Source organism: Martes martes (genome assembly GCF_963455335.1).
Source record: "Martes martes genome assembly, chromosome: 15".
Classification (NCBI taxonomy): Eukaryota; Metazoa; Chordata; class Mammalia; order Carnivora; family Mustelidae; genus Martes; species Martes martes.
This window is the reverse complement of record NC_137903.1, coordinates 41862305-41883455: the sequence shown is the minus strand read 5'-3', so window position 1 is coordinate 41883455 and position 21151 is coordinate 41862305. Positions and strand designations below refer to the sequence as shown.

Genomic DNA, 21151 nt, shown 5'->3' with positions numbered 1-21151 from the left:
AAAAGAACTATGCATATTATTGCTTGACTTTCAGAGCAAGGCTGAGGGGGCAGGAAGTCAGTGTGATTATTACCTTCCCAACTGCAAAGGGGGTGCTCACGGTTGGGGGAGTGCAGGGACCTGCATCGTCTCTGTTCCCTGACCTCTTCCAGGGTTTGGACCTCCATACACCTCTGTGCTCCTCCAGCCCTGAGTGGATCACATAGTAGTTTCTTAACTAACGCTTCTTGAAATGAAATCCACATGCAACTTCAGGAAGAATAATTCAAATGGCAGATTTTATTGATGGAAATAGTTGCTGTAAGTTCTGCCGGCATCTTCAGATACAAAGAACGAGACGCCTGCAACATTGCTGGTGACCCCGTCAACAACCCAAAGGAGACTCGCACACATTCCATCCAAACCTCTCCCCCCACCCCACCCCGGGGTCAATCCAAGGGCAGGCACAGATGCAGGTAGCACTCCCTCTGCTCCCACCAAGCAGCGGGGGCCCCAAGGCCTCCTGGCGAAGGATGGAATGTGCTTGTCAGAACTTGCTTAGCAGGGTGGACATGCTCGGCTAGCCCTTGAAAACCAGGGGTCATTTGGGCAAAAAGGGGATCCAGGTTGCCCAGCACCTCTGCACAGCCAGGTGGGGTAGGGGTGGGGGTAGGGTCCGTCCATCCAGACTGGGGTGGAGACGGGAAGACCTCCCAGCATGGGAGCCAACGTCCCACGAATTTCGGGCCACTTTGACAACCTGGAAGAATTGAGGCGTGGCCTTTTTTTGCCGTGTCCTAGCATCTGCCTGGAATACCGATTATGGCTCTGGGTATCTGTTCAGTTCCTAACAGCCTGGGAGTGAGCTCACGTACACTGTCCATTTTGACCCAAGGACTCTGTGAGGCAGCTCACTATGACTTGTTTGTCTCCCCAGGAGGTGTGTCCATGTGATGGGACCTTCAGAATGTACCAAAGGAATGAGACAAAAGGCACTCACCCAGCCCTGTCCCCAGTGTCCTTCCATCCAGGCAACACATCTTATCACTTTCTTGAGTATTTGTCCAGATTTTCCCCCATTTGTGAGATGGAGAAACTGAGGCCCAAAGCGACTAAATGACCTTCCCAAGGATGCACACTAAGTCACAAGTGAGAGTTTGAGCTGACTTCTCCTCCCACAGTCTCTGAGCTTCCCTCCACTCACAGCTCTCGGTCTGTCTTTCAGCCAAGAATTCAGCTCCGATGAAAACCTACAGGAGCATAAACAAATAAAACCAGACCGAAGCCAGAATTGGAGGCCCAGAGACTCTCTCCTGAGGGGCAGAACTGCCTCCCCTATGAGGACCTTACAAGGACGCCCCCTCCCTGTGTGGCTGCTGTAAGCCAGCCCCTATCCCTGGGACACCGGCCCCCCTTCTTACGAGCAGAAGCACGGCCACCCCTTCAGACCCTTTGCTCTATCAAAGTGTTTCCATACAATGTCCTACTTCTTCAAGACCCTGATACTGAGTTGGTCTGAGTTTAAAAAAAAATAAATAATAAGTATTCTGGGCTGCTTATGGGAGATAAAACCAAAAACCTGGTGTGGAGCCTACCAGCAGCCCAGCCCCAGGGCCACTCATGGAGAGCTCAGAGCCAAGGTCTGAGCTCCCCAGACTCGCCCACCCTCCCTGCACTCCCAGACGCCCCTTGTGCTTTCTAGAGGGTCTTCCATAAAGCTCTGAGGTCTCCAGGCAAGGATGAAGCGGAGGTGGTGGAGCGGGAGGAGTGGGGGTTGAGGGAAGGGTGTGTGTGTGTGTGTGTGTGTGTGTGTGTGTGTGTAGTGCTATCTACCCACACCCCCCTTCCCAGGACAATCCCCAGCCTAAGCAGTTTTTACACCCTTACTCCCAAATCACGTATTTGCAGTACCTATAAGAAGGGCATTTCAGGGGCCAAGAGGAACACATTCGGGGGTGCGAGGCAGAGGATTAGGGGTGGGGCGAAGCCACGGTCAGTTCCACAATTTCTCCGTAACAGGAGTTTAGGAAGAACAAGCTCTTTGCAGGAAGGCCCCTAAGCCTCCTTTGATGAGACTAAGACTGAGACAATGTATCAAAGGAACAGGGCGCTGTCCCTAGACTGACTTGTATGTCCTCCACATTCACTGATCATTATTTACCAAAACTGTTAAAAAGAAAGAAAAACCACAAAACTCTCCATATGACATTAGGGATGCAGATGGAAACCCACGCAGACAGGAAGTGAGGGTCCGTGGTCCTGGAGCACGCACTCCTCCGGGCACACACCCCCGCCCCCCAACCCGGCTGGAGCCTGGGGCCCAAAGCCTGGCGAGTCAGAGATAGCCCACACCGTGCATTCCGCAGGGGTGAGTTATGCCTGGAATGAGAGTATTTCTGCTTCCTCCCTCTACGATTCGGCCTTTATGTTTTCAGCCTTAATCTTATGGCAAGGTAGCTTTTCGCCTGTCATTGCCCTGAAATTTAGTGAACATCAAAGGAAAAGAGGAGATGGAAAAGAAAAGAAAATCACATCTGTATTGCTTCTCAGTGGCATAATTGTATATCTGTGCCACCCCATTGGTTTTCAACTATTCCAGGCTGTAAACTTCTCTGCCACCACCACTGAGAAAAATCAATCAGTCAGTCACTGGGGCATGGCTGCGAAATGTGAGAACGCGCAGTTCTCTAATATTAAGGAGAATTACGCAACTTCCAGTTTAAGGCCCATTTTTTAATGACCACCGGTGTGGGAGACCCCGATTCACACAAGCGCTCGATTGTCTTCTTGCTTTTCCAGAAAACAGTCTTTCCCTCTGAGAGGAGGTGACGTTTGCGGACTTAAGTGTGCGTCCTGCGGGCTTAGCCACAGAGCGCTCCCTTTATTTGGGGAACAGAGAAGGCACCGCCCCTCCCCACCACCTCCCTACTTAAAGATGACCTCAGACCCCAAGCTCACACTTTCCAAAAATAAAGCAGCACCCAGGCGCTTCACCACACCCGCAAAAACTGGCTCCGAAATGTTTGACCAAATAGTTTGGAAAAGGGAAAATGAGAGCCGTTGTAAGCCAGGTAATTCACGGTAACCATGGCTACGGGGTTTATTAGCACTAATACCAGGATGTGGTCAGATCAGATATATACGGCAGCAAACATGAATGTGAGTGGTGTCAGTATGTGCGCCCAAAAATTCTCCAAACTGGAAGCCTAGCCCCTAACGACTGTGATTCATAGAGGATAGGGAGGGGAGCGGGGGTTCGGAGGGTGGAGGGTCCCCTCCATCGGAGAAGCTCGGGGTTCTAATTTTAGCTTTAATTCAGCTTTCCAGCGCCATCCTCTAACTCTACTGCCTTGCATTTCGATCACAATTTTCCCTTCTGGGTGATCTTTCCTGTCTTGCTCTTCTTCACAACCATCTTGAGATATCTGGGGCAGTGAATGGCCTCGTTTCTCAGACCAGGAGAGGGCTCAGCCAGCTTGCCGGTTTGCCCAAGGTCAGAGGGTTGGAGGACAACCAAGCAGGGACTGGAACTGGATCCTCTGACTCTAAACACCATATTCTCCGTGCTGCACCCCTCTGCCAGCTTTTTGTATTGTGCTTGGGACATTTTGATCCTCATTCATCCGTCTTGCGGACATCCCAGATCCTTACTATGTGTCTGATCAGCCAAAGATCAAGATTTGGAGGTGGCTGGCGAGCTCGGCTTGCCTTTTGATTTTTGTCCTCATTTCTCCTTTTCAAGCCCCTCAGAAGGAGGGCCCCGCTCTCCCCAACATACATTACAGTGCAAAGAATAGGGGACGCAGTCCCTTACTCCCCAGGGCGTTTGTAACCCATGGGCTGCAGGCTTTCAGTGTCTCCAGGTACAAGGTAGGGGACGGGACCGGGTGAGCCTGGCAGGGTGGGGACAGGGTGTGGGATGAGGGTTAAGGAGGGAATGCAGGCCCTTCTAAAGCCCCAGCAGACTGCGGGTTGGTGGCCAAATTTGGGGGCTAGCTAAAAATTAATAATTTTACATGGAGTTAGAGGAGGGAAAAAATAACGTAGTAAAATAAAATAAATAAAGGTGCCTATGGGTTGGAAATAGCTCTTGGACTGTCAGTGGGCACTCACAGGGATTTTCTGTGATTTTCTGGGATTTCTAGGATTTTCTGGGATCTGTGACTTCTGGGATTTTCTGCCTCTGGGTTCCTGACACCTGCTGTCATATGTGATACTGTATTTATTTTCTTACGTTTGTGGTCCTATTAAAACATCAGCTCCTTGAGGTCACAGAAGACACCTTCATCAGTCAAGAGGGTATCCCTAGGATGTGGCTTTCAGATGTTTGGTGGGTGACGGATGCGGTCAACACCCACAACGTCTGAGAAGAGAGGGTCTGGAGATGGAGCACAGTTTCCTGAGCGTGGCAGCTGGGTAATAAGCGTAGTGGTCACAGCAGGATCCTCCAACTCAGATCAGACAGCAGTCAAACCTCTTCTGACGTTAGTAGCTCTGCAGCATCAGGCAAATTACTTAATTTTTCAATAGACTCAGTTTCCCCCCTCTGTGTAATGGGGATAAAAAAGACCCACCTCCTGAGCTGTTGAACCGGGCCACGTCTGTGAAGCCTTGACACCACGCACAGAGCTGGGGCACTTAGAATGCAACAGATGGTGACTTTTTGATTCGGCAGATTATTCCCTGTGTCTGTGAAAGGTGATAAGACATTTTGCCAACCTTCTGTTTTGAGGCTTTGCCTCCTGAAGTATCTGTGTCAAAAGAGGCCAGTCAAAGAAAACAAGTGAGCATTCTAGCTGAACGGGGAGGAGAAAGTGGATCGTAGCGGGCAAAACCAGGTGCCCCTGAGAAACTAGATCCTGGAGGTCAGAAGGGCTGAAAGGAGACGCAGCTGGAAAGGAACAGAAATTAAGTTAGCAAGAAAGCAGGAGGAAGGCAAACACGTCTGCCCTGATTCCTCAGGAGTTGACTAACTCACTTCTTAAACCAGTTCAGGGAAAAACTGATCAAAATCTGATTAAAACACGGATACCTGGTGGCTCGGTCGGTTAAGGGTCTGCCTTTGGCGCAAGTCATGATCTCAGGGTCCTGGGATCGAGCCCTGAGTTGGGCTCCTTGCCCAGTGGGGAGTCTGGTTCTCCCTCTGCCTCTGTCCTTTCCCCTTCTCTCTCTCTCTGTCTTTCTCTCTCAAATAAATAAAATCTTTAAGGTCCCCGCTGTGTGAAATACACTTAGGTCAGATGCTTGGCGCACGATATTTCTTTTTGCTCCTAGCGATGCATTCACTCACCCCTCCATCCACCCCACAAGTACTTCTTGTCGACCTGCTTTAGACCGGGCACTGTACCAGGTACTGGGGAGAAAACAATGAGGTATAGTGGATAGAAACGCCTAACCCTCTGAGAAATGTGCTAATACCTCTGTTTACAGAAGAAAAATTCTAAACTCAGAATGTTTAAGTGAACGTTGCCCAGACTCCCCACCAGTGTGAGCAGAGGAGGCAAAGTTCTTCACTGGACGTTTTCTAATTTAGGGGTAGGAACGTCGGGAAATTTCCATATGATCTCAAGGACGTGAACAAGAGGAATTTGTTCACCTGCTAACAGGTTACAGAGGTGATATTCAGAGCACTGTTGGAATTTTCAGAGAATCAGAGAGACATCGTGTCTCATTCTAAGGGGGTGACTGAAAAAGGCTAATCATGAGTGTACAGCACGGACCCTTTGGAGACGGTGTAATTAGGGATGAGAAGAGACAAAAAGAGGGACGAGAAGGAGCAAAGGGGAAGAAAGGGGCTAGCGATTCCATCACAGAAAGCCAGAGAAAGCCCAAATGGAAACCTTTTTAAACTCTTTTCTTTGTTCTTAAATTATTTTCTAATTATTTCCCTGGGATCATCTTCGAGTAGAGCGAAGACGTCTTCCACCTCCCCTGTATTTCCTGGCATAGCTTAATTAATACTTGATTGATTGAAAGATTGACTCACTTGAACCTGGAGTGAAATGGAGCTTTTTAATTTTCTTTTCTGCTGAACCTGAAATAGAGCATATAGTAATTAGGAAAAGATCCCTTGTTATCAGAAAGTCCCAGCTACAATGAGCTCTTTATAACTGAGCAAAAGGAAGGTAGGTGATAATGTGGGAGTTGATAAAGCACACGCCCCACTCCCTACTGCTTTCAATGATATGGAATTTTCTTGATCATTATTTCCACCTGAAATGAGTGAGTTGGCTGGAAATGTGGCTGGACCGTGGGCTAAATGGCAGGTCATTGTCATCAAAGTCTGGTCACACATGTGACTGATGGTCACGTTTCTGTGCTCTTCCTGGCCCCAGCTCTCTCTCTCCCTGATGACCTGAGCTGGCTGATCAACATTTTTTCAAGATCTCTTTTCTTTCAGGACCCTTGGGTTAGCTGGCATGACTTCCTTCATTGATCCAGCTACAATGCAGACTCTGGGCATCCAAATGGAATGAGACAGGCCAGGGCTTCTCATGGAGCTCAGCTCCCATGCAGGAAGACGGTCAATACATGTGCAAACCGAAGTTATCAGAATATTCTGTTTGAGTGGGAAATGTAAGGGTGGAAAACACTACGAAGGTTAAGACAGGATGATGTGGGAGAGGTGGACTGGAGGCTGGGCTTCTTAGTTAAAAATGCCTGTTGGTGAGGTTCCATTTAGGTGGAAATGCATCTGAGCTGAGCCCCAACTGTTATGAAGTGGTCAGTCACATGAAGATCTGAGAGTCAGCATACCAAAGGGGCGCAGAAGGTCCCGAGGGGGTGGACAGACCTGAAGTCAGATGCGTCCAGGACACAGTGAGTGAGAAAGGGGAGAAAGATGAGATTAGATGAAGGAGACACTTGTGGGATCTGGGAAGGGTTTGGACTTCACTCTACAGGTCTCAGGAAGCCACGAGGGTAGTGGCAGGGGGTGGAGGGGTGGGGGTGGGGACAACATTGCCTAGCTTGTGCCGGGAGAACGGCCCTTGGAGAGGGAAATAGAGAAGCAGGTACTGGCTGGGAAGCTGTCTTGGTAATCCGGGTGAGAGATGATGGTGACCCAGCCTTGGGATGGAGAGGCATGAATGGATTGGGAGTTTATTTTGGAGACAGAGCTGATAGGAACCGTGGATGGGTGGGGATGGGGGTGAAGCAAAAGGGACCTCCTAACTTCCTGGGGCTGCCATAGCCAAACACAGACTGGGTGGCCTGAAGAGCCAAACTGGATCTGTCTCCCACTGTTCTGGAGGCCAGGAATCTGAAATCAAGGTCAGGGGCTTCTGAAGGCCATGAAGGAAGGATCTGTTCCAGGCCTCTCTCCTTGGCTTGTAAAAAGCCATCCTCTCCCTCTGTCTCTTCCCATGGTCTTCCCTCTGTACATGTCTATCTCAATGTCCAAACCTCCCTTTCTGTGAAGTACATTGGTCATACTAGATCACGGGCCCTCTTCACTCCAGCACGATCTCATTTTAACTAATCACATCTGCAACAACACTGTGTCCAAGTAAGGTCACAGTCTGAGGTACTGGGGGCTAGGACTTCAACATAAAAATGTGGGGGGAAGTGAGACCATTCCACCCTTAACAGGGGGAACCTCTGCTTGGTCTGAGACTGAAAGAAACCATCCCTTCATCAGCTATGAATTAGCACCTGTTGGGGGACAGGCGTTGAACGAGGGTGTCACATTGAACAGAGGAGTACGAATCACTGGCGTGTAGGATCTTGCAGCTGAGGGCGAGAGAAACAAGTCAACAAGTCCTGTGTATATTAATGTATGGAGAGAAAATATTCATATAGATGACTTTTTGTACTTTTCTGTATTCTTATCATTTTTCAGAGAAAACACATCATTGTAATACAGTAAGATAAGGACTGTGAGAGGTTAGTGGCTCCATGAGAGCTCAGAAGAGAAAGAAAATGATGTGGGGGAGCTTGGGTGTGGGGGGCGCTGAGAGTCCCAGAAGACCTCCCAGAGGAGGATGAGGGACGCGGTTCTCCCGTGCATGGGCCGAGGTGAGAAGACATTCCAGGCAGATGGAACAGTGTGTGTCACCGCATGACAAAGGAAGAGAGCAGGAACGTTCTGGAGAATTCTGGAAGATGTGGTCGTAAGGGTGGTGGTGGGAGATGAGGCCGGGATGATAGCAGGGACCAGCTCATGAGGGACTTGTCCTCTTGCTAAGGAGCTGTGATTACCAGGTAAGAGATAAAGAGCTGAAGAGGGGCTGAGCAGGGCCACATGACCTCTTGCAGACTTCAGAAAGGTGAATTGTAGGAAGAGGGAACCAGGAGCCAGTCTGCGGGCCCAGACAAAGGTGATTGCAATGGGGACAAAGAAAAGGGCCTCTGTACTTCCCAGACCCCTTTCTTTGCCTCTCTGACCACTCTCTGCCCTCTGTACTCACAGCCAGAGCTGCCCAGCTTAAACCACGCTTCACCTTGGGCTCCTGGACCCCAGCTCACAGGCTCCCGGGCCCTGGCCACCTCCTCTGCTAGGGTCGGCCTAGCTCTTTCCCCCTTCAGAGACTTTCCCTGCTGCCCTGACTCCTGGAAGGCCCCCTGCAGACAGCTGGATCCCCGCCTTTCCTCGGACCTCCGTTCAAAGTCATGTCCACAAGGGCCAACCAGTTAACACCTTAGAGCGCTAACAACACAGCTCGGTTTATTTGTTTGTTCCCTTGTTTGTTATCTACCTTCGCCCAGTACGTAGTTTGACCACATCTGTGTCATGCCTGACTGGGTCTGTAGTGTCTAGAACAGGAACAATGCGTGCTAGGATCTCACTAATCCACTGGCAGAAGGTAAGAAAGAAGGAGCGAGGAGAGGAAGGACGGTGTAGTGTGGGGGTGAGGAAGGAGGCTCGTGTCCTGCTCTGCCCAGGGGAGGGAGGGCAAATAGACTGTATCCAAGTCCTCATGATGCTGCTTCTGACGGACCCCTGTATGTATTTTAATTCTGAAATGGTTGCTTTGAAAAAGAATGATAAGTGGAACAATTTAGAAAGAATCTTCTTACTATAAGAAAACTAGAGAAGGAGGGGTGGAGAAAATGCTTTTTAAAGGAGACCCATATAGTCAAAGTCGTGACTTCAGAACCATCCCAGTTCTAAAAAGACAAACAAAATCATTACGAGCTCAGGAGCTGAGGGATGCTCCTTCGGACCAGCCTGTTTGTTTGGAGTCAGATAATAAGGGTTCACAGGAAGGGCCTCGGCTCCGAGAGGCTCTACATCTACCGTCTACTGACTCACTTAGTTTTCACAACTGCCGACTCTTATCAAGTCCACTCAACAGATGAGAAAACTGAGACCCAGGGAGAGAGAGGAAGTGACCTGCCCAGTGTGATGCAGTCAGTGAGTAGCAGAGCCAGGATTCCAACACAGGGCATTTGGTCCCAGAGCCAGCACTCGCAAGCACTTGGCTAAACCCCTTTCAGATCAGAGCTGCAAACTCTCTAGGAGAGTTGTTGACCTCATTGTGTGTGTTTTAATCTCTACCAACACTACCTCTTGGTCGCTTGTGTAAGTCAAGGATGAGCTAACTGCTTTAGCAAATAATCCTCAGAATCGTTGGCTTTACCCACCAAAGGCTTGTTTCTCACTCACTCCTGTTCACTGTGGTCTAAAGGGGAGCCCTGCTGGCAGTCATTCACGAACACCTTCTTCTTGGCCAACCCCGGGGTCCTTGAAGTTCTCTGCCGGGTCCTCAGCGTCTGGCCAGCCAGGGAGGGTGGGCGAACCTAGAGGATCTTGGGACAGATTTCAGGAGCCAGACCCATGTTCCTGTGGCCAGAACTCAGTCATGTGGCCCTACAAAGATTTAAGGGGACTGACAAAGGCAGTCTAGTCTATGCCCACGATGAGGTTAAGGTGGGCATCTTGCCAAGAGCTGCCTCAGTGTTTTATTTTTAAAGACTTTCATAAGGGAGACCTTGGCAGGACGAGGTGCTGGGAGTCAGAAGACATTGGTTCTGGCCCTGACCCCACCAATGGTCAGCTGTGTGACCTCCAGCAAATCACAGCCTCTTTTGGTCCCAGATTCCTTATCAATAAAGTGAGGGTACCCACCGAAAGGACCCATATCTGATTCTTCCCATTCAGAACATCCGTATGATAAAGCATGGTTTTCTTATTTTTAATAATCACGGTGCCTTAGTCATTTTTTATATTGATGACCTCTGTGTGCCTTTTTTCAAAATTGCAACCGTAATTATAACATTGACTCAGAGGGAAAAACCTATCTATTTTCCACTAATCCTCAATATCTAGTTACACACCATAAATGTATACACTGGAGGGGGGGAGAGAGCTTCCAACTTTGCATTGGAACTAGTTACTTGAAACAATTAATTACACCAGGGAAAATACAGGTATCTATTTCCTCATGCCTGGAACCACATTTAAGTTGTAAACACAGCTCTCCACAAGCAGATTATTGCTGTGATCTGACCATTTTTGTACAAAACAGTACTTACATCTATTAGAGGGCATTTGAGCATGGCAGGTTAGCAAGCTGAGAACCGTCAAGAAAATATCTACCCAGAACGGCAGAGTTCATGACTGCTGAATGAGAGTCCTCTCCATGCCCCCACTTCCAGAGCGCCCTGGTTTCTGAAGTACCTGGCATTATTGTCACCGTAGGGATTTTCCAAGGACCGCAGGGGCAAGGTTTAGGCAGACGGGGCTGGAGAAGCCTGGGGCTGAATAAGATATTCCGAACCTCCAGGAAAAATGGCAGGAAGTCAGGTAGAGGCTGATGAGGTTCTTATCCTAGAAAAAATAAAACATGCCAGACTCGGAGACCTGACCGGGGACCAGGGTTGGAAGAGGAAGAGCGGAGCACAGCCAGGGACATCTCCTCACGGCCCTCTGCCCGAGAGCTCGCCCACCACACCCGTTGGAGAACACCCAAGCCAGGCCACTTGTCCCACCCTCCATGCCACCCTCATCCCTGCTGCCATTTTCCCTGAATAACCGTAACCCGCCTCCCACTCTCAGCCCCACCAACCTGTCCTCCCTCACCTCCATGACACTCTTCTTTACAGAACACGGATCGATTCTGTCCCCTCATTGCTGAAGCCCTATGGCTCCTCCACGACACACCAGCCAATAACATGGCTTACAAGCCCTGTGGGGGGGGGGGCGCCTGCCCCATGGGCCTCACGTCACCCCCGTCACCCCCATTCACTGCCGCTGCGTTCAGCCACACTGTCCTTCACATCCTTTTCAGAAGAAGCAGTGGGTCCCACCGTTCATCTGAGAAAAGGCACAAAACACATATTTCCCTGTGTTTCTAGAATTTGGGGGGACACTTTATAACATATTAACCAGTGAACTCATTGCTTCCGATTTAGAGGCATTTCACTGAAAAGGTGAGCACTGAAGAAAACCCTAGCATACCTGGCACGTTGCCTGAATGTGCTTTAGATATGTTTATTCTGTGTTTTGAGACTTCTCAGACACCCTGACCATGTCTTGGTCTTTGTACTGACCACGTTTTTGTAATTCAGATCTCAGTGAGGCCATCCCCACTCAGAGCCCGCCCCTACCACCGTGGTGGGCATTACTCACTCACTCAGTAGCATCACGGGCTTCTCCTCTTATCACGCTTTCCATATTATACTTTCACACGTGTCTGTGGGATTCTCTGAGTCTGCTTCCCACACTAGACTTGGAGCACCAAAAAGGACTGGGACCTGGTCTGTTTGTTCCTGGGTACCCAGGACCCCACACGGTTCCCAGCCTCTCAGAGGTGCTCCATAAGGAGTCATTGAAGGAAGGACTGAACAGACACCTGTCCTGATTAGAATTTCCTTTTCATTTCTTTCCTGTGACTCTTCTCCAGGCCAAACTGCTTACTCATTCCCCTAGGCTGTTCTCACGTCCCTTCACGCAGAGTCTAGAATTACAGCCACAGACCCTCAGACCAGCCATAAGCAGCAAGGTCACCCGTGAAGTTCTTTTCATTTAAATGGGCTGGGGGCCCATGATTCTTTGGTGGTGAGGACTGGCCTTGGACGTAAGGGAGGGGGAAAATTAGTCCATTGTCATCTGAAGATAATCCACTGTTTCTTCAATTGTTTTATAGTATTTTACACTTTACAAAATGCATTAACTATATTGAGCTCTTTTAATCCTCCCAGCATCATTAAGAGGAAACTCATTAGCTTCATTTCGGAGCTGAGGTTCGGTAACTCACCAAGGTTACCCAGATCGACCCAAGGCTCAAACCCAGGTCTTCTGGCTCTGGGATCATTATTACCCATCAACACCTTACATACAGACAGATCGAAGCCTCTTGGAAGAAAAAATGAATGAATGACTCTCTTCCCAGAGAGATACTACAGAGGATGTAAAGATGAGTCATTTCTGGTTATACGGAAACTGAACGTTTCATCCCTCCTCCCCTCTCTCCTCCCACCCGCCCCCCATAACGACGACGAACCAATCAATTTGGTTGGCTCCTATTTTTGGTTTTGGAGGAAGAGACTAATTATCTTTCAAACAGTGTCAGCAATACTTGAGATCCCGCAAAACGATGAGGTCTCCCAGAGAGCATTCCCAAGGCCCAAAGTGTGGCTCCTTTTGCAAAACAGTCTGTGGAAGTTCTAACTTTTAATTCATACCACCAAGGAGATATTTGATTGTTTCCTGGAAATGCTCACAATGCGAGACTCATAAATACTAATGAAACGGTATAGATTAGCAGAGCTCAGCGAGTAACCTGGGGGGCCTGAAAGAGAATTCTTAGATTAAAAAAATATAAAGAATACCTTCCTAATTGAATTTTCCCCAGACTGGGCTCCCAAATGTTAATGAATGCTCTCCTTGGCTATATGGAGAGTAGACTCAAATGAGTACCTTCAGGAATCCAAAAGTGAATTATCGACTTAGCTTTCGCTTGAAAAGAAATCTATTTACTCAAAGGCTATTTTGGGGTGCTATGGGATAGACGAGTTTGAGACAAAGGTGGGGAGGGGTAGGAGGGCCTGGGACACTGAGTTAAACACGTAATTCAAATGCATGCTTCTATTTCGGCCAACTAAGCAACCTGAGTTGAAATTTGCTTATTATATTTGTCTTTTACAGCATGATCCCTCAATAGTAATAATAATTCTCCTGGAAGAGGCTCTGTGTCCTTGTCCCTCATCACTGAATCCTAACACCTGGCACAGGGCGTGGCACATATTAGGTGCTTAACAACTGTTAGTTTAATGCATGAAGAGCTCTCTTACTACATTTTCCAGAGCTGTTCTCACCCCTGGTCTCTCTTCTTGAAGGGCATCCTCCTATTACAAAGCCCCCAGATAAACACACACCCTATGGAGGCCCTCTCTCCCCTGGCCACAGCCTACAGTCCTCCTCTCTCCAAACCCTGAGCCCCAGGCTCACCAGGCACCCTACTCTCCTGCCATGTTCTAGAAGTTTCTCTGCCTAGAATTTGTGCCCATTCTTTTACCCATGTTTCTCTGCTAAGATTCTGCTCCTCTCTGCAGGTCCTCCTCAGATGGCTTTCCCTTCATGAAAACTGCCTTGGTACTCTCCAAGGGCTCAAAACCCTTCCTCTCTCTCCCTGGCCGGACCCAAAAGTGGGCTCCTGATGCGTGTCTTCTCCCTGCAGGGACCGGTGTGGCATCTGGCAAGAAGAGTTTATCCACGAATGTGGTGGTGGTGGTGTCTAATCGGAGTCATAGAAATGCAGTCCAAGGAGCATCTGGTCCCGGGAACGTAGACGTGCAGATCAAATTAGGGAGAAGTACCCAGAGCATTCCCTCAGCAGGGCAGGACCATCCCTCCAGATGGGCCAGAAAACTCTGGGGCCAAACAAGGACTGGAGTAAAAGCTAAGGTGATGACAGAGCAAGAAGGAAAAGCCAGAGAGACAAGTGGGCGGGAAGGAGCAAGGCGGCGGAGTGGCCTTGATGGCGGGTTCGAGGATGTCCAGGGTTGTTTTCTCAACAAAGAGGCTGTGGGCTTGAAGGTGTGTGGGCAGATCCGTGGCCTGTGATGCTCCCAGGGCCTCCAAGGGGCTTGGCAGAGCCTTGGGCAAGGGGATGTGACTTCTCAGAACGCTCTTCTTTGTCGCATGTTGAGTGTACGTTCAGGCAGCCAGAGACTTCCTATAAACCTCCACTCGAGCAGGCCTGGATCTTTCTTGTGTGTCTCTTCGTGCCTTTGTGAAGTAGGTAACAATGCAAGTAAATCACTCTGCTGCCTTTCTCCACAACACCGTGGGATAAACACCGAAGTCAATCCGGGGAATAGCCACACATCGTAAGATCTCTAAATCCTGGGCTACTTGCCAAAATGGGTTAATTCCACACAAAGGAGTAGGCGGCTCAGAGTGAGAGGCTCACCTCTCGGGGACCTGGAGTCAGGTTTTCCGGAATCTGTAAGGCCAGCTCTGCCAGGCACTCGCCGTGTGACCTGTGCCTCTGCCTGCTCACCTATAAGATGAGGGAAATAACCATACCTACTTCATTAGGTTGTGATGAAATGAACTGAGTCAGTTGGGGGGAAGAGCCTAGAACGGTGACTGGTATCTCAGGGCCGTCCCATGGCGCTACTTCATTTTCATGGACCAGATGGCACAGGAGTAGGTACCAATGTATATAACTGAATAATCTGTATAAATAACATCCTAAGGGTGTGAGTCCACGTACCAGCAGACTAGGACTGAGTTCAGATGGACTTTGGAAGAACACATGGGTACACGGGACACATATAGAGTGCTATCCAAGGAATCAGACATCTGAGGACAACCCCCAAGGATAACCCCGTACCCAGGAGGGGCTACTCATCTGTGTCCCAGGGTAGCACAACAGAAGGAAGCCTGGACTTCATGCTGACTGTGAACCCAGGTCCCCCAGCCCTTTTCTCCATAGACAATGCACCATCCTGTTGCTCTCTTTAAAAATATAATTCAGGGGAGCCTGGGTGGCTCAGTGGGTTAAAGCCTCTGCCTGCGGCTCAGGTCATGATCTCAGGGTCCTGGGATCGAGCCCCGCATCAGGCTCTCTGCTCCACAGGGAGCCTGCTTCCCCCTCTCTCTCTGCCTGCCTCTCTGCCTACTTGTGATCTCTGTCAAATAAATAAAATCTTAAAAATATATATATATATATATATAATTCATATGGAAATGATTGGAAAAGTATCAAGTAAAATACAAATATAAAGTAATATCATTGTCCCGAACTCTGGGTGTTCATTGCATCTCTGTGTGGCCTTAGACGTGTCATCTCCCCGACACTGGGCCTCAGATTCTTTAAGTGAGAGCATTGGTTGCGATGATCCCTAAGGTCTCCAGTCTGAAAATTGATGAGTCTTTGATCTTTGGGTCCCAGGCCATGTCTGTACCAGAAGGTCTCTTGAATTTCCTTGAAGCATGCTGCCCTCCCAAGTCTTTAGACGTGGGAACCTGTGGATTCCAGAAGCAAAGGAGCCTTTAAGACCTCATACTCGAGAGCTGAGGGCTGAGATAGATGTAGAGAGGTGACAGGGGCACCAGTGGAAGAAGGGCCCCTCTGTACAAGCGACCAGAACAGCCCTGGCTGTAAGTTGAGCTCAGGAGGGCAGTTGGGACCCCACCCTAGTTTCCAAACACCATTGCTGAGCAGCCCATAAGACTCCCTTTCCACCGCAAAGAACAGGACCAGGCAGGGAAGGAAACTGGGGAATGTTTGGTTGAGGGACAGAAAGCAGAGATGAGAGTGATGAGAGAGAAGAAGGTAGAAACAGAGGGAACCAGCAAAGGGTCTCCCACTGCAAAGCTCAGCGAGTCCTCCTTGGGCACAGGAGTGGGATGTAAGGAGGGAGGAGTTGGAGCAGAGAAGAGAGCGTGAAGGCAGGGGTGAGACAGGACAAGGACCACTGACCTCTTCTCCTGGGGGAGCTCCAAGCCCCTTACAACAGGCAGCAAGATTTAGACATTTCCCCTTGTGCTTAAGCTTTAGTAACTATTGAAAACGGCAAGTTATATTCAGAGAAAGTCACACGCAGCTGTCCCGTGAGGGGTATGTGTTCAGCACCTATCCGGTGAGCTACCGGGAGAAAAGATTGAGAACTGCTCTTGGAGAGGCACTGACCCCTGCCCAGAACACCGACTCTACACTTGGTTCATTTATCCAACAAATGCTGAGCACCCACCACATGCCAGGCCTGGTACACTACTAATTCTTGTACACTAAGCCCTGTGTAGTGTGTATATGAATTAGTTAGTAGTTAAATGCACGCATTTATTTTGTTTATTGGGTTTCAATATCACTTCCTTGAACTCTGGAAATCTCCGATTCCCTCCCCTCTCCTAAGCCTAAAAAATACGATGTTGTTAAAAATCACAGACCATTCCCGCTGCATTTCTCCTGAATTATCTGTTTTGCTCTCTTCAGCTGCTGACATTGGCATGCCCAAACCCAAAGCTGGAAGAGGAATAAGTGACAAGTGGACAAGGCTGCCTCCTCTCGAGCCCAGGACTTGCTAGAGAGCTGAGAGCTTCCGCTGGCCCCAGTCTAGCCAAGCACCATGGAGAAAATCAGCTCCTTCTTCAGCATCATTTGGGACACCATCTTGACCAAACACCAAGAGGGCCTCTTCAACACCATCTGCCTGGGCATCCTTCTGGGGCTGCCATTGCTAGTGGTCATCACGTTCCTCTTCATCTGTTGTCATTGCTGCTGGAGCCGGTCAGGCAAGAATGGCCAACAGCCAGACCGAAACAAGGGGAAAAAGCGGAAGAAGAAGAAGAAGAAGAAGCCTGAGGAAGACCTCTGGATCTCTGCTCAGCCCAAGCTTCTCCAGATGGAAAAGAGGCCGTCACTGCCTGTCTAGTTAGGCAGGAAGCAGAGGCGTCTCCCTCGGGGACCAAGCCACCTGCTAACTACCACAGGCGCTCATGTCCACAGAGGAACTAACCAAGGGACAAAGCTGAGGCTGAGTGCCCCCACGGAGGACAGCCTGGGAAGAACTCGAGACGATCCTTGGGTACTGTCAAGGCAGCTACGTGTCCAGTAGCAATGCTCGTTGCCACCGACTCAGGCATGCCTTCCACCTGTCTCCAGCAAGCCCCAGATGCTAAAGCACAAAGAATGTTTGCCCATACGTTTTGACATGTCTCTGAAATGCACACACATACACGCATGCACGCACATTCCGGCAACAGGTACCTGGGCTAATAATGTATTCTGTTCATCAAATGGTCATTGAATATCTACTTGGTGCAAGTACATTATCTGCTCTCCCAGAAACGTCTCATGGGAAGGCCCGGCCAGATTCTAGTACACATGCACAATTATATAACCAGGAAGGTACCTCTGTACTGCCTACCCGTCTACCACTCAGGTCAGAGATATGTGCTTTCCTGTTCTTGTCCCTCCATAACCTTTTACTGGAAATCCCCATCTTCAGACATTCCAGCAACCTGGTACAGTTCCCATCCCTGTACATTGATTCAGACACGCCCAGTTCCCGTGTTTCCCATCTGGGAGGCAAAGTTCAAAGTGAGAAGGATCTAAATTCATTGAAAGCTCCATCTTGCAACCCATGACAAGGTTCACATTTCCTTGTTGGGCATCTGATGTTGTCTAAGACGTCTCTTTGAGATGCTACCCCCAGAACCACTCAGCAAGCTACCCTTCTCCAAGCACCAACAAACAGCTCTTGGTAGTGACTTTTAGAATGCTCTGGAAACCAGGCATACTCCATTCACTTCAGTGAACTCCAGCGGTGGACCTGGGCAGTGTTTTTGTTACAGACGGGGAAGGAATGCTCCACCTGAGTTAGGGATCTCCTGAGTAACCAAAGCAGGGAAGAAATTAAGAAAATTTCTGGTGCAGTCTCCCAGAAGGCACCCTGGAATCATGTTCGTAAGATTGTAATGGATGCGTGGTATGCTGCTGATGGGATACGGAAGTCACAGAGTGTCACTGAAGGTAGAATGAAGCTGTGTAAAAGTTTATGCTTATTTATCTCGAAGCTCAGGCCCGTGCCTTGCACACAGTAGGTACTTAGAACTGTCTGTGGTTGCTGTTGGATATGCAATGATGTTAAGTGTAAACGCATAATGCCTTACCGATCCCCCCAAGTGACCTTCTTTTCTGAGCCCACTAATTGCTGCAAAGGATGGGAGGTGGGCATTGAATGCTCCCCAGAGGCCGCCTGCAGAACCAACAGCCAGGTTGACGTGGGTGCCCTGAGCCCCATGATGACAGGTAGACAAGGTCCACAGGGAGTTGAGGAGAGTGTCCCCACAGCAGGCTGAGGTTGGGAGGCCAAATTAATTCGCTCATAGGACAAACTGGTTGGTATTTTGATTGTACTGTGACCATATTACAAAGACAGAGACTTCCCAAATTGGGAGCAGGTTGTGCTCTGAAAGGTCACTTGCAAATCTGCTGGGTAACTCTCTTGAAATATTTCCCCACGAAGGCTGTTCTGGGTGACAGTAAAATTGCAATTTAATGAACAGTGTTAGCTAAACTTCGATAGCTGTTCTGCAAGATTGTGTTCCTGGACAAATGTGTGCTCTTGGCTCCCTGGGGCTCCCCAGTGCTCACGTGCCCTCCATGTAGACTCCAGGCCAGAGGAGGGCAGGCGTCTGGTGGTGACCGCTGCACCAAGGTCTTCTAACAAGCGACCCTGTGAGTCATAATTCCGCCCTCATGTGTTTTAGAACCAGTCACATCCACCTTCTGGCACCAAGGGGCCCCAAATGCCCTGACTCCTTAACCCCTTTGAGCAGAGAAAGAAGCACTCTCTACTTCTCTGTCCCCTTGTACGTGGGCAGCCTGTCAGGGAGCATCTAGCTGTCCCCTTCCCATCACCCCAGAGCAAATGCATGTGCCTCCCCATGCCGGCCACTGCCCACTGGGACCAGCTGCCCTTCCTGCCTCCAACTCTCAAGCCCCATAAGATGGATGAGTTGGGGGAGACGCAGCACTGATGGCCAAGGCTGTGTGTCAGATGTGATCTAGGAGAGAGGATCGCTCCGATCTGAGGACCACACAAGGAACATGGTTGCCATGGCAACTGGCTGCTCGTTTGAATTAAGACGGCAGTCGGTTGTCATTGCCATGACAAGGCCTCTGTCTCCAGGTACAGTGCCCTGCTGTTTCCTAATCAAATGGATTTGAACTACCTCCAGGCGTGAAACACCCAGAAACCATCCTCTGTTTCTTGCATAGCCTCGGACTCAGGAGACCCAGATGCTGCTGAACAAGGCTTAGGTTTTCTCCTCCCCAGCCTCTCCTGACAACCTCCACCAGGGACCCTCCAACAATGCCCGGGGTACCCTAGGCCCCCAAACTTCCTTTGAATACATGGGTCCATGCAAGGAACCCAAGGCAGTCATCGGAGCCATGCCCTGTTCTTCTGGCCCGTCTTCGTCCTTCTCTCCTGTGTTTTCTTCTTCTCTCATTCCTGCTTCTCCCCGCACCCCCATCCCAGGTCCAGCCCTTTCTTTATTCCTCCTCACATTTACTCCTTCTCCCCAGCCTCTTCCCCAGAACTGCCACTGGCAGCCAGGGGCACCTTGGGACCAGAGCCTGCTTGGCCCATCTCGGAGACTTTAAGCTAATGGAGGCAAAAAGAATGATAAAGAAGAGGCTTCCTAAACCACCACAGGCTCGGGGATCGGAACAGCTCCAGCCAAACTCGGCCACCACCATCAGAGGTGGTCTTCTCCCCACTGCTCAATGTATTTGCTTTTTTATTTCTTGGGGGGACGTGATGGGGGGAGGGGAAAATGTAGAAAAAGGGTAGTCACCTTTTCGAGAAGAGTATAAATGGTCCAAGCTGTATAGTATTTGTCAGTATTTTTTTTTCTGGAAAATGCAAACACATGCAAAAGAAAAATTTATTTAAATAAAAGACTTTGAAAATAAAAAGCTATGCCTGGCATCCTTACCTGTTGGCATCAGTTACTTTCTTGACATCAGATACTGCCCTCTCCCAGACATCACTGCAAAATGACAGAGGCAGCGACTCCCACTAGGACACAGAAGACCCGGCTGTCCCAGGATCCCTGACAAAGTTATAAGTCAAAGGACCAGGACTAGGCTCGAGCCCCACTGCCCGCAGGGCAGACACCTCAGAGCCCATGCACCTGGGAGGTGCCAACTGTGGGAAAAACACTGATGCTGCCCGGCGACTCTTAGCATTCCCTTCAATGAGGTCAATCAATGTCTTCTTAAAGGAGAGAAAGGAAAATAGCAAAAACTAAGTTAAAAATCGACCTCTAAGTTAAACCCAGTGTTGGAAAGGGGAGAGCTCCAAAGTGTCTATTGTAGCTGCTGGGGAAATAGTACATGTGGAAGTAGACACACAGATAGAGACATAGATACGTACGTTCATAGTTCCGGACGTAGGTACTTAGATACACACACACACACACACACACATAGCTAGCTAGCCAGCCAGGAAGACACACACATACCTATGTATAAACGTCTATCTCTTTTTCAAGTGGACCACAGCTTCACAATGGTTGTGAAATGGAATGCTCCAGAGTCATCCCTCGGTGATACCAAGATGGCCATTAAGCAGAAGCCCTCCAGACCAGTGCTGTCCAGTAGAAGTAGAGAAGATGGGAATGTCCTCTATCTACACTGTCCAATATGGTAGCACTCACCCCTGTCTAATAGGGTAGTTATTTAAACTAATTAAAATTAAATAAAATTAACCATCCAGTAGGTGAGTTATAACAACCACAGTTCAAGCGCTCAACGGCTATGTGCGGCTGCCAGCTGCTGATCGCTTGGTGGGGACGAGGGTGGCAGAGTCAAACAGGCTGGTAAAATTCTGTGTTTACTGCACTTCAACTAGGGCCTAGGAAGACAGGCCTACGGCACCGGCTCCCCCTTACTTTCTTTCCCCTCCCCCGCCCGGGCGGGCTGACATTTCCGTAGAGGTAGTTGATTCCTGGACTCCCTTCCTCATTGCCACACACTCCACAGCAGCCCAAGGAGAGTCTTCATCCAGCCCTCTGTTCTTTCCTCCAGGACTTCCAAAACTCTCCAGTACAGAGCAGGGACTGTCGTCCAGAAACCACCGGCAGGAAGCAGCTGCTGCACACCTGAGGGGACACCAGGGCTAAAGGCCACCAGCCCCACCCACCCGGGCTCAGCCCTGCCCGCAGCGTTGGGCGTATGGATCTGGACAAGGCTTTAAGCATTCTCAA

The 21151-nt window shown here is 49.5% G+C and overlaps 1 protein-coding gene across 1 annotated transcript in view; it reads left to right on the top strand.

Annotated features, from left to right (window-relative positions):
• The window catches only part of KIAA0040, a 34205-nt gene extending 14362 nt beyond the window's left edge, over nt 1-19843 (top strand). Inside the window, exon 3 of the mRNA XM_080825055.1 lies at nt 16368-19843. Coding sequence (XP_080681181.1) covers nt 16501-16806 — 306 coding nt within the window. The 5' untranslated portion in view covers nt 16368-16500 and the 3' untranslated portion in view covers nt 16807-19843. The remainder of the gene's footprint in view (nt 1-16367) is intronic.
• The last annotated feature ends 1308 nt before the right edge of the window (nt 19844-21151 follow it).